The sequence below is a fragment of the Culex quinquefasciatus genome, chromosome 1, assembly GCF_015732765.1.
Source record: "Culex quinquefasciatus strain JHB chromosome 1, VPISU_Cqui_1.0_pri_paternal, whole genome shotgun sequence".
NCBI classification, from domain to species: domain Eukaryota; kingdom Metazoa; phylum Arthropoda; class Insecta; order Diptera; family Culicidae; genus Culex; species Culex quinquefasciatus.
In genome coordinates, this window is record NC_051861.1 from 110657114 (window position 1) to 110670582 (window position 13469).

The window sequence follows — 13469 nt, forward strand, 5'->3', positions numbered from 1 at the left end:
CAAGGATTTTTTTATTTTTTTAACTTGTTGAATTTCATATTTTTTATAATTTCTTGATTTTTTAAATTTTTTGATTTTCTTAAATTTTTCAAATTTCTTAATTTTTTTAAATTTCTTGAAGTTTTTTTGATTTTTTGAATTTCTTGCAATTTTGGAAATTTATGAATTTCTTGAACTTCTTATTTTTTCGAATTTTTGAATTTCTTAAACTTCATATTTTTTTAAATTTTTGGATTTGTTTTGAGTTTCTTGAATTTCTAATTTCTTAAATTGCTTATGTTTTTAATTTAAAAAAAAATCTTGAATTTGCTGAATTTTTGGAATGTAGATTTAGAAAGGTTCTCTATGCTACATACAAAAAAAGATTTTTTCTCCACAGGGGAGATGGGGTGAGATAAAAAAAAGTCTCCACGTGGTGAATGAATGGTCCCTGTCACATTTAATTGAACTATTCCTAAATATATGATTTTTTTTGATTTTCTTGAATTTCTTGATTTTTTTAATTTTTTCTTGAATTTCTAGATTTTTTGGATTTATTCAATTTCTTATTTTTTATGTTTCTTGATTTTTCTAAAATATTTATTTTTTTTAATTCCTGAAATCAAAAATGTTGTGTAGTTCCAAAATTTAAAAATTTCAAGATTTTTGTTTTAACTTGTTGAATTTCATATTTTTTTTAATTTCTTAAATTTTGAAAATATCTTGAATTTTGTTGAATTTCTTAAATTTTTAAATTTCTTGAATTTTTTCTTACTCTGCTAGTGCCTTAGTTAAAGAAATAATTGTTCCTAAATGGATTATGATGCAACACACAGCTGTAAGGAACTCCAAAACTCTGTAATGCACTTCAAAATTACTCATTGTATCTTGATTATTCACCAATAATACCGAATTGAATTGAATTGAATAAATTTCTTGAATTTTTTGAATTTCTTGCAATTATTAAATTTCATAAATTTCTTGAATTTCTTATTTTTTTTTTAATGTTTGGATTTGTTTTGAGTTTTTTGAATTTCTAATTTCCTCAAATTCTTATTTTTTTTAATTTATTGAATTTCCAAAAAAATAATTTCTTGAATTTGCTGAATTTTCGGAATTGAGATTTCCAAAAGTTGTCTATGCTACATAAAAAAAAGTTTTTTTTGTCCACGGGGGAGATGGAGTAAGATTTAAAAAAAAGTCTCCACGTGGTTTATGAATGGTCCTTTTCACATTTAATTGAACTATTCCTGAACATATTTTTTTTTTATTTTCTTGAACATCTTTAAATTATTAAATTTCACGATTGTAGTTTTTTTTGAGTTTCTTGATTTTTTGAAGTTTTTATAATTTCTATATAGATTTTCTTAAATTCTTTGAACTTTTTTTTTGAGGAGCTTGAATTTCTAAGTTTTTTTGAAATTTCTTAAATATCTTCAAATTTTTAGAATTTGCATAATTTCTTAAAATTCCAAAATTTAATAAATTACTCGAATTTTGTATTTTTTTGAATTTCTTGATTTTTTTATATTTTTTATTGTTTTGACTTGCTTGTCTTAAAATGCTTGATATTCTTTTATTTGATGCTTCTTGATTTGCATAAAACATTGATTTTTTAACCGAAACAAATTTTGTAATGTATTCTTCATGAGTTACCTACCAATCAGTTTAATTAAAGTAATTATTTTGTCCATTTTTGACCCGTTTTTTGCAAATTTATTTCCCGAAACTCAATCATTTGCTTTTAAAAGTATCTTTTTTGTGAAAGTTCAGCCAATTTTGCATAAGAATGACCCTTTGAACGTTTTTGTGGCTGGCCAAATAATATTTCAATTCTTTAATGTCTTAATCCCGGAATACCTTGGCCTGTTTTTATTATCTTATTGAAATATGCATTTTATAAACATAAAAAAGTATTTCAATTTTCAATATTCTCTACTGTAACAGTAAACAAAAAAAATAATATGGTATTGTGCACTGCTGAACGAATTGCCTCGTGATACCCCATATCTTCTGTCTGCTCGTCAATGCTATCTATAGACGTCATTCTCTCTTTAGAAACTAATTCATCATCCGCAGATGTCTGAAAAACGCGTCTTCTTTGTCAAATTTGTGCTTCTTTATCTTTCTCGGAGTTCTTTCTATGCTTGAACTGTTCATGCTATTATTGAGATACTTAATCTGAAACACTTCCTTTTTAAAACCTTACCCATAGATCCTTTTCCTACACCAATCACCCCTAAACTCCGCTCCGCCGCTGCTATTTTGTATTTTGTATATCCAGTCGCAGCAGTCCCACAACAACAACCAAGGCCTCTCCTTACTCTTTACCATCAGCCCGTCAGTCAGTTTAGTATCACCGAACCAGCAGCGTGGTCGGTTGGTCTGTATATTTTCTTCGCCGTATTCAGTGACGTCGTCCTCCTCAGTTGGCACACACAGCTGTTTGCTCCCGAACCCCCGTTCCAAACCCGAGTCGTCACGTTGTTTTTATGTTGAATCAATAATTTCGCCACGACCAAAAAATAAAGGCCCCGATTGCTCGCGTTTTGCAATCATAACATAACACTCAGATTGATAGGAACAAGTACGCTATTGCGTCTCGGTTTGATTTCTTGGGACTGATTTGGGTTTTTCTTCTTTCTTTCCAGAATCCTCCCAGCCCACGTTGACCGGAACTAGGCGAATATGCCGGTAATATCAGCGTACTCGAGCAGCAGTAGTTACATCTCTCCGTCGTCGTACCGCTACAAGTCGAGCCTGTCCGACCGGCGGAGTTACGCGACAAGTATCACCAGCAGCAGCAGCGGCACCACAGGCAGCAGCTTCTACCGGCGGAGTTCGTACCGCTATGATCTGCCGTCCTCGTCGTCGGCCTACTCATCGTCGTCGTCGTACCGCAGTACCGCAGCGAGCGATCGTGCCGCTGACACTGAACTGTCAAACTCGTTGTCAACGCTAGCGACGTCCAGTGCGGCAGAAGTTGGAAGCTCCGCGAGTAACGGAAGCAGCAAGGAAGCGTCGAGACCAAGCCGGTACTCGTCGGCGTACGGAACATACGGGAGCCGGATTAGTTCGAGGTCGTCGGACGGTGGGAGGTCGTCGCTGAAGGACCGGGAAAACAATTGTTATTGTGCCGTTGGAGGGGCGGGATCGTCGTCCAGCTACGCGTCTGGTTTGAGAAATACGGCGCTGAGCGGTGCCGACATCTACCAGAAGTACAGCGTGTCTACGTTCAGCAGCAGGCCGAGCATCTACGAGCGGATAGCGGCTTCGCGACCGGTGGAGAAGCCGCAGCCGGTTGTGAGCATTGCGTCAGCTTCCGCGGCGTTGGACAGCTCCAAGGTAAAGACCATTCCCGCTAAAGATAGAAATAGTAACTGCATCAACGTCAGCGCCCAGAACAATAACCCTACTAACACCATCAATGGCACCAATACTCTCACAAACACTAGCAGCAGTGTTGTTAATCCATTACTAGACGCTACTAACAGTAGTCCGTCTGCGGCTGGCAGCAGTAGCAAACCCGGCGTCAAACCGGCTAGCGCATCGACGGCAGCATGCTTCAGCAGTGTCCGCTCCGAGACTTGTGCCGCTAGCAGTTGCAATACAATAACTCACACTACCACTACCACCACTACAACCACAACACCCCTGTCATCATCGTCATCATCTTCGGCGCTGCACGACTCCACCGCAGGACGGGTCCGACGGACCGCCGCCACATTCCAGCCGCTGGCCAAGCTGCTCCGACCGCCGGCCGTACCGCCCAAACTGTCCACGTACCGCAACCAGAACTTTCTCAAGCACGAGTGCGACCTGGTCAAGCGCGAACTGAGCAAAAGTGCCACAGAGCTAGCATTCCGGAAGACGACGACGACGACTTCGTCAGTTACAGCGGCACCACTGCCGCCCAAGGTCAAGCAGTTCCTACCGCCGGTACGGCTGCCGCAGCCCAAAGATCATGAGGATGATGACAAGCAGCAATCGCATCACCATTCTCACCCCAAACCACACCACCACCACCACTACAATGGCCACCAGTTGACGGCCACCACAAGCATTCCACACCAAACTCCATCGCCGTTGCCGTCCACCGCCACCGGTGCCGCTGTACAAAACAACGCCGCAGCCGAACTAAAACCAATAGACAATAGACAACCGGCGTGCGCTTCTACTTCTTCAGCGAACTGTTTCGAACCTGTTACTCAAAAAAATGATACCTTTCTTTTCAAACCATCAACCTCATGCTCGACAACAACAACTACAACTACAAAACCGACCACAATGGCTTCAGAGTCGCTAACATCAACAATCGCTTCCTATCAACCACCAAGTTCAGCATCAACCCGTACCGAATCTTGTACTTATCCAACTCCAACCAATTCTCGTTCCGCCGTCGCCGCCTCCGCCATGAAATCGCTGCACATCACCTCCGAACTGGAGGAATCCATCACGCAGGCCACGATCAAGCTGCGCCCGTCGCTGAACGGAACGGCGCCGCCGCTCACGAATGGTGGCGGCACGTCCACGACGGCCAAGTTCATAGCGACGGCCACGCCGGCGGCCGCCCCCGCAGAAGATCTGCACGTAACGGCCACGATCCGACTCAAACCAAAGCCTAGCATAAGTCAGCACAACAGCACAAGTAGTAGTAGCAATAACAATAACAACGGAATCGACGCTGGTGGAACTAGCAGCAGCAGCGGCAGCGGAAACAGTAGTAGTGACGAGCAAGACGCACGCTACCGGAACGGAAACGGTGCCAAAAACAATGGCAACAATAACAATAACGAGGAGGATGGAGGGCAGTCGGAGTCGGACGATGCCGAGGACGATAAGCAAGAGGTAGACAAAGATTCGAAGCGGCAGCCTGCGGCCGCCGACGAAGAGAAAGGTTCTTACGTAAGTAAAGCTTCACACAACAACTCAGCCTTCTTCTGCGGTAATGACCTTCGCGCGCGCTCGCTAGCTATTTCTGCAAGTTTTTCCCCCCTACCCCCAAGACACACACACGCACACACCCGCTCGAACAATGAGCCCCTGCCCGTCGTCGACGTTGCGACTAATTGCATTAACCAAGCTCCCCGTGTAGACCTGTAGATTTGTTCGATCGAGATAATCGGCTTTCGTAACCCGCAACAACAGCAACCACCCCGCTCGTCGTCCGTATTACTTAATCGATCCTTCTTGGCTTGGGTGTCGGGCGAATTCCTTTAAGTGCGTCTTCGAGCACTTGCACCCTCTATTTCTGTACTGTGTGTGTGTGTATCATGTGCACTCGTAACGTATAACCTGAGCGCTTGACGCCGCCGTCACCACCTGCTTGGGCTGCTGCACAGGTCAACTGCACCGATTGTGTACCATTACGCGCCGGGATGAGCGTGATCCCTGGGGGGTGTTTCCTACAGCGGTACGGCTTAACTTGTTGGCGTCGTCGAAAGCGATCGCGGTAAGACTTGGCGACTTGCACGGCTGGAGCGATCTTTGCGTGTTGACTCTTTTGTTTACTTGTTCCGTTCGCGGGAAACTTGCCAAATTGCGCAGATGTTTGTTAAATTCTTCAAAACTAGGTCATTTTAGACGATTTCTCCATCTACTTACCGAAAAAACACGCGTCGATCAACAAATTTCTGACATTTCGGTTCAGTTGAAACCGCAAAATCACATTCGTACCGCTGTAAGCAAATCTCCTTGGCAGCGCTGCCAGTTTGACAGTTCTTTCAAAAGTTCTCGCATAATATTAAAGTTTCAAGTTTTTTTTTCGTCTATTAATTCGATCAAAATATTTACTAATTTTGACAGGAAAGGCGGTGTAGCGATCCTTTAGCTCAAGACAAATCCACACCGTCACTCTTTCCAGCGTCCATTTCCTTTCTAGGTCTAAATTAGTAAACTTCTAATTTAGACCTGGGCATGCTGATACGACGAATCTTTGTGTAGGAAAACTTACCAAAAATATCAAATTACAGTGTTGCTTTTGTAAAATTCTTCAAAACTGGTTGTTTTAGATGATTTTGTTACTGCAAATTGATTGCAAAAACATGTGCTAGAAATTTGACAACTTATTTTTGACGTTTCGGTTTAGTTGGAACCGCAAAATCACACTCGTACCGCTGTAAGCAAATCTCCTTGGCAGCGCTGCTAGTTTGACAGATCCTTTTATATCGAAATTAATCAAACTTTCAAAATCAAATAATTATGTAAAACATTTTCCCCGGAAATGGTACACAATCACCTGCACCCGTTCCCCCTTTCAATAGTTAGTTCCCCTTGTCTACCTCCCCGCTCAAGTCCGCAAACAGCAAACAAACCTCTCCACACCCGCAATCACCGTCATTCGTTCATCCGTTCATTCCGTTCGCCCTCCTTTCCCCTCGATACAGCTCCGGGCCGGAACCGCCTCCAAGAGCATCCACTCGACCAGCCCGGTCGGATATCGCAGCGGGCGCGACTGGGACTCGGGCATCACCTCCACCAGTTCCACCAACAACGGCACCAGCAGCAGCGGATACCGGTCCGGACTCAAGTCCGGCTATGGCCAGGAGGAGGACTCACCGAGGAGCGGCGGCAGCCGGAAGGAGGGTGAGTTGGCTGGTGACGTTTGTAGAGTAGTGTAGCCTTTCCAAATTTAGATTTTTAAAGATTTTGGGATTAAGGTTTTTTTTAAATAAAGTTTGGAGACTTCAAATTGGAAAGTTTTCATTATGTGGAGACATTTGCTCATTTCTCTCCTTCGCAGGGCTGTGCGGCTTGTGGAACATTGGCAACACGTGCTTTATGAACTCTGTGATACAGTGCCTGAGTCACACCCGGGAGTTGACCAACTACCTGCGGAACCAACCCACGACGGAGCGAGGCACCAGCAAGGACCACAAGATTCTGGCCGGTAGGGTCTCACCGGAACTTCCTTCTGAGTTGTTTTTTCTCACTTCTCCACACCCTTCCAGAGTACACCAAGCTGATCAAAGACATGTGGAGCGGCACGACGCGCAGCGTCAACCCGTCCGAGATGAAGAACGCCTTTTCGAGCAAGCACCGCATGTACTCGGGGTCGGCCCAGCAGGACGCGCAGGAGTTTCTGCGCTTCTTCATCGACTCGCTGCACGGCGGGCTGAACGTGTCCGTCAAGCGGGAGCCCATCTCGAAGGAGATCGAGGACGACGATATGCCGTGAGGATGAGCGAGGGTGGTATTTTGTGTAGAGTTGTGCTGAAATGTGTTTTTTTTCACTTTTTTTTAGGAATCGCGTCAAATCAGCCATGATGTGGGACTGGTACTCACGGTAGGTATCTAGTTTCATGATTTCATGATGAGACTTGTAAGACTTGGAGACTTGTAAGACTTGGGACTTGTAAGGCTTGGAGACTTGTAAGACATGGAGACTTGTATGACTTGGAGACTTGTAAAATTTGGAGACTTATATTAATTGGAGACTTGAGACTGGCAAAAACTCAAAAGATTCAAACACTTTGGAGATTTAGTACTTTTCACGATTTGGAGACATTTTTGTTTTAATATAAGGTTGGGACTTGGCGGTCTTAAAGGTTTGAAATTCTTTAAGACTCATTTATATATTTTGAGACTTGCAGGATTTTGAGATATATAAGATTTGGAGACTTTGACGGTTAAAAAAATATATAGAGACTGATTTTTTTATCATTCGAAGACTGGCAATATTTGGAGACTAGGTCAAGATTTGAGGCTTTCAGGATTTGGAAACTGTCAAAACAATTCCAATTTGCTTGGTTTTGGGAATTTAGGACTATCAACAAGTTTCCAAGGTGAAAACAAAGTTTGAATATTTGACATTCGAACATCCGGACTCGAATTCTGGAGTTTTCACAAATTGAATACTAACAAATTTAAATGACAAATAATAAGATTTTGGAACTTGAATTTTTTAACCCTTTCAGGCCTGAATTTTCAAAAAAATATTGTTTCAGTCAATGATGGGAAAATTATTCTTATGACCATACGAAAATTATAGGCTAATTTTGGAAATTTTGATATTTGGGTCATATATGACCCATCAGGCTCGAAAGGGTTAAAGCAAGATTTGAAGAATTCTTTAAATTGTTGACTCGCAAGATTCAAGACTTATCACATTTGGTTTTTGCAAGATTTAATCTTCTAAATTTTGCATGATTTGGAGACTCAATTTTTGGAGAGTTGAAGGATGTAGGATTTTGAGATCTAGTATATTTGAAGACTGTTATTATAGCTTTATTATACGCTTTGGAGACTTCCAAAATTTGGAACCTTTCATTTTTATAGTTTTGGAGACTTTCAGATTTAAGATTAAAGACTATGCTCACGTTGACTCGCAAATCTTGATTAGGATTTGGAGACTTGCAAAATGTTTACTTCAAAATTTTGAAGGAATTGGAGGCTCGAGCTTGCAAGGATTTGAAAACGAGTTAAATTTGGAGACTTTTCAAATTGTCAAGGTTCTCACAAGATGTGGGAACATTCTTAATTTGGAGACTTGTAAATGAATGTAAAAATGAAGATTTGAAGAATTTGTTCTAAATTTGGGAACTTGCAATATTTTATGATTTTTTGGCTCTTAAAATTTACAAGGTTGTAGGATTTCAAAACATGCTAAATTGGAATTCTTTTAAAATTTTAAATATTTGAATTGTAACAAATTTTCCAATTTACTTAGTTTAGTTATCTGAAAAAGATGAAGATGAAGACTATTCAGATCCGATTTAGTTTTTTCAATCTAAACTTGAAATAATTCAAAAATCTTATTTGGCAGCTTGCTAGCTCCGGTTATTCTATGATTTTAAGACAGGCAAGCTTGTAGAATTTGGAAACATGCTAAATTTGGAGACTTTCATTTTTTTCAAGATTCTAACATGTAGTTGCAAGATTTTGGAGACTCATAGGATCTGGAAACATGAACTAAAATTCGCAAGAATTAGAGATATGAAGAATGTAGGATCTCAAAAACATGCTAAATTTTGAGGCACTTGAGCACTTACAAGTTTGGAGACTCGCATGATTAGGGAAAAAGGATAGAAATTAATGGAGACTTGCAAAATTTAAAGATTTGGATGTTTGGAACCTAGCATGATGAAGCAGATTCTGATTTGATTTATTTTTCATATTAAGACTTCAATAATGTTTGGAGGTTTGTAGGATTTGGAGAGTTCCAAAAATTGTTTCATATTATGTCTTGAAAGATGTTGAACTTGTTGGAATTGGAAACATGCTAAAATAGGAAACATGCAAGATTTGGAGACCAGCCAAATTCGCAAAAAATGGAGACTTTAAGCTTGTAGGATTTGAAAACATGCTAAATTTTGAGACCTTTAAAATAAGAAGCTTTGCCATTCTTACAGGTTATGGAGACTTGTAAATTTGGAAATTAAATTAAGTCTCCAATGCTAAATTTAAACATTTTTAATGTTTGGAGACCATCAAGTTGAAGACTATTCAGATTTGATTTATTTATTTTTCGATCTAGACTTGGAAGATTTCTAAAAAGTTATTTGGAGACTTGCAAGCCTGTAGAATTTGAAAACATGCTAAATTTGGAGAGTTCCAAATTATTCCAATTCCAAACATCCAATCCAAACATGGACTCAAAAAAGTCGCAAGAATTGGAGACTTGAACCGTGTAGGATTTGATTGGGCTTTTACAAATTGTGGAAACTTGCATGATTAGGAAAATAGGATAGGAATTAATGGAGATTTGAATTATTTTTCAAATTTACACTTCAACCATTTTTGGAGGTTTGTGGGATTTGGAGACTTCCAAAATTGTTTCGTACTAGTTCTTGAAAGATGTTCAGACATGTTTAATTTGAAAACTTGTTTAATTTGGAGACTTGAAAAATTCGCAAAAAAATGGGTGACTTGAAGCTTGTAGGATTTGGAAACATGCTAAATTTGGAGACTTTCAAAATTAAAAACTTTTGAACTTTTAGAGGTGTTGGAGACTTGTAAATTTGGAAATTAGCTCAAGTCTCCAATGCTAAATTTAAACATTTTTAATGTTTGGAGACTATCAAGTTGAAAACTATTCCGATTTCATTTTTAATTATCAATTTGAACAATCTCCACGACATCAATACTCGCAACATGTAGGATTGGGAAACAGGTTTGATTTGGAGACTTGTTAGATTTGCATAGAAGAAAATGTATAGACAAAATTTGCTACATTTTTAAAACTTGGAAGATTTTAAGACTTGTTTGTGATTTGAAACATGCTAATTTAGAAGACATGCAAGATTTTGAGACTTAAATTTAAATATTCTTATCATTTTGGGACTGGCAAGACTGCTCAGGTTTCATTTATTTGTCAAATATAGACTTGAACAATTTCCAAGATTTCAATATTCGCAAGATTTTGAGACTTGAGACTTGTGTTTTAAGGCTGGCAAAAACGCCTAATTTGAAGACTTGTAACATTCTTAAAATTTTAATATTTGGAGACTTGCAAAACGAAGACTGTGATTTGATTTTGACATTTGATTATTTTCAAGCTTGATTTGATAATTGACAAATTTTGGAGACTTTTTGGTTTTGGCAGCTTTTCTGAATTAATATTTTACAAGCCAGTCTTCAAGGCAAAACTTAATTATCAAGAAGATTTGGAGACTTGTTGGATTGAAGAGCTTTCCAGAATTGGAGACTTTCAAGATTTGAAGATTTTTAAGATTTTGAGACTCGACAGTCTTTCAGTATTTCAGATTTATTTTTTACAGGATGAAGATCTCTAAAAATTACAAGACTTTAAAAGGCTTGCAAGAATTAGAGTTTTTTTTTATGATTAGAAAATCTGCAAAATTAGGAATCTTTAAAGTTTTGAAAGATTCCAGTTAGAAAAAAACGAAGACTACAATTTTTATATTTCTTTTCAAATTTCGTCCAGGGTGGAGAACTCCATGATTAAGGACCTGTTTGTGGGAATGCTGCGCAGTACGCTGCGGTGCTCGGCCTGTAACAACGCCAGCGTCACGTTCGATCCGTTCTGGGATCTGAGGTAATTGAGGCCTTTCCACAGAAGGTTATCAAATTCTTAGAGATTCACCTATTGACTAATTCTCAGTCTACCCCTTCCGTCGACGAATTCGCGCGGCAAACTGCTCGACTGCATGGACGAGTTCGTGCGCGAGGAGGTCATGGACGGGCTGGACCAGGTGTACTGCTCCAAGTGCAAGGCCCGCCGGCGGTGCACCAAGAGCATGGCGATCGAGCGGTTCCCCAAATACCTGGTGATACGTGAGTCCATCATTATGAGCTTGATATTTTGAGAAAGAAAGAAAATATTTTGATTGTCACCTTAGACCTGAAACGCTTCTCGGAAACGCGGTGGAGCAAACTGACCAACGTCATCGAGTTCCCCACGGGTGAGCGGGAGCTGAACCTGCAACAGTACGCGTCCGAGGACCACCAGGGACCGGTCAATTACTCGCTGTACGGGATTTCGAACCATATGGGTAAGTGTGTTTTCCGAATTGGTGTGAAATTACCTTAACGAATGGGTTGGTACCGCTGTAACTAAATTGACAGTTTGAAACGAAAACAAATACACTTTCGCTGAAGATTGCTTAGTTTTGTGTTAAAATTTACTCAAAAATTAAATTTCTGCCCAATTTTTCAAAGGATCTACCGCCGGTGGTCACTACATCGCTGTTTGCAAGCATCCGATCAGCAAGGAATGGAACGAATTCAACGATAACTTGTACGCAAATCAAAATGGTTCTAATTAATAACATTTTTTATTATTAACCTGCAATTTTGTTTAATTTTTTAGCGTTAGCGAAACTTCCGAACGCAGTCTGGTGACATCTAGTGCCTACGTGTTATTCTACGAGCGAGCGTAAACACCAAAAAAAACACAAATTAAGAAGACGAAAATGAGAAAAAGAAACTTAAGAATGATGCGAATTGAATTGAGACAAAACTAATTACGAGAGAGAAAGAAAAAAAAACAATTAACACAGACAGAAACAACATTAACAATTAAAAAACTAGACTAATTAAGAGAACGAGAGAGCAAGAGGTTCTCGAGGTGGCTTTAAAAACGAGATAAACAAAATGGTTAACACAAGTGCGACGACACGAAACACACACAGAGAAAAAAAACACTAGATTTGTAATATTTATTTTCCTATTTATTGAACAACAAATGAGCAAAGCAAAACTAATATTTATATAAAAGCGAGAGCGCGAGTGTCGGGGAGTAACGAGAAGCTAAGATTGTGACCAAAATTTTAATTGTTGACCATTTTTTTCACCTTAACCAGGCTTTCTGTTCAATCCCGGTTTAACCTCACTGCATCGTGTTAAAGCTGTAACTCAAAAACTGTGTAGGATTTTATATTAATTTATTTTGTACATTTTAAAACTATTTATTATTTTCCGAAAAGAAAAAACCAAACAGACGAAGAGAAAAGATACGAGAACTGGACGGAACCTCCACTCTAGAGACTACGAGTAAAAGCAAACCTCTCCCTCCCCCCTGTTTTAGGTGCGCAAGGTTAAAATCTCAAACCAAGCGCAGTTTGACAGGAAAAAAACAAATGTGTAAACAACAGTGTTTCCGATCCCACTTAATCATTGTTGCGTTGTGTTGAAAATAAAGTTAAAAATCTAGATTATTAAATTGCTGCTTCATGATGACATGTCCTTGTCCTGCCACCCTAAGGTAAAAACTCATGTAAAATCAAAATAAATCGTTGTTTTAACCTCCAACCTAGTACAGATCCTAGCTTAAGTACTTCTTCATACAGATGATAGCATTTGGTATCTTTACTTGTCTTTACTTTTTGGTAATTTAAATTATCTTTGCTTTCAATCCTTTCTCCTCTTGGGGGTTAGACGGCAACTGATTTTTGCAACTTAGGGAAATAAGGTAAAAAAAAACCTTATATTTATATCGTGTACTGCTAAGAACATTATGCTCCAAAATGGTTTCCCACATTTCAGAATTTTTAAATTTAAGAATTTTAGTTTTTTTTTTAATTTTGGAATTGGTAGAATTTTAGAATCCTTGAATATTAAATTTTAGAATTCGCAAATTTTAAAATTTTCATGGGTCTTTAGAACCCTATTTCTTAATTTATTTTCTTTACTTTACTATTTTACTATCAATTTTAATTTCAAAATCTTAGAATTCACTGTGAATACAAAGAGACGAGTTGTTCCTTTTAATTCCGCTATATATTTTTAATATCTTGACAGATACGTATTTCGTCTACTACTTGCAGACTTCATCAGTGTTCTGTTCTCGAATTTAATTTAGTTCTAGAATTCAGATTTTTTTTAAATGTTATTGCATATCATTATTAGAAAATTTTGGAATTTGTAAAATTTAAGAATTTTAGAATTTGTGTATTTTTTATTTACTTTGGGCTTTAGAACTTTATTTTTGAATGTGGAATTTTGAAATCTTAGAATTTTAGAGTCTGAGGATTTGAAAAAAATAAAATTTTAGGATTATAAAATTTTAGAATTTTAATATTTTTATCTTT

General features: G+C 38.7%; 1 protein-coding gene across 5 annotated transcripts in view; it reads left to right on the plus strand.

Annotated features, from left to right (window-relative positions):
• The window catches only part of LOC6047712 (ubiquitin carboxyl-terminal hydrolase 2), a 32657-nt gene extending 20064 nt beyond the window's left edge, over nt 1-12593 (plus strand). For 2 of the 5 annotated variants that reach the window (XM_038249322.1, XM_038249321.1), the window contains exons 2-11: nt 2631-4884; nt 6366-6564; nt 6722-6868; nt 6930-7152; nt 7223-7264; nt 10865-10975; nt 11042-11214; nt 11280-11432; nt 11599-11677; nt 11750-12593. In XM_038249322.1, the coding sequence (XP_038105250.1) occupies nt 2668-4884; nt 6366-6564; nt 6722-6868; nt 6930-7152; nt 7223-7264; nt 10865-10975; nt 11042-11214; nt 11280-11432; nt 11599-11677; nt 11750-11819 (3414 nt within the window). In that variant the 5' untranslated portion in view covers nt 2631-2667 and the 3' untranslated portion in view covers nt 11820-12593. Of the gene's footprint in view, nt 1-2262; nt 2567-2630; nt 4885-6365; nt 6565-6721; nt 6869-6929; nt 7153-7222; nt 7265-10864; nt 10976-11041; nt 11215-11279; nt 11433-11598; nt 11678-11749 lie in introns of those variants that run through there. The other 3 variants (XM_038249330.1, XM_038249325.1, XM_038249335.1) reach the window with 3 other exon arrangements.
• Nucleotides 12594-13469: the final 876 nt, after the last annotated feature.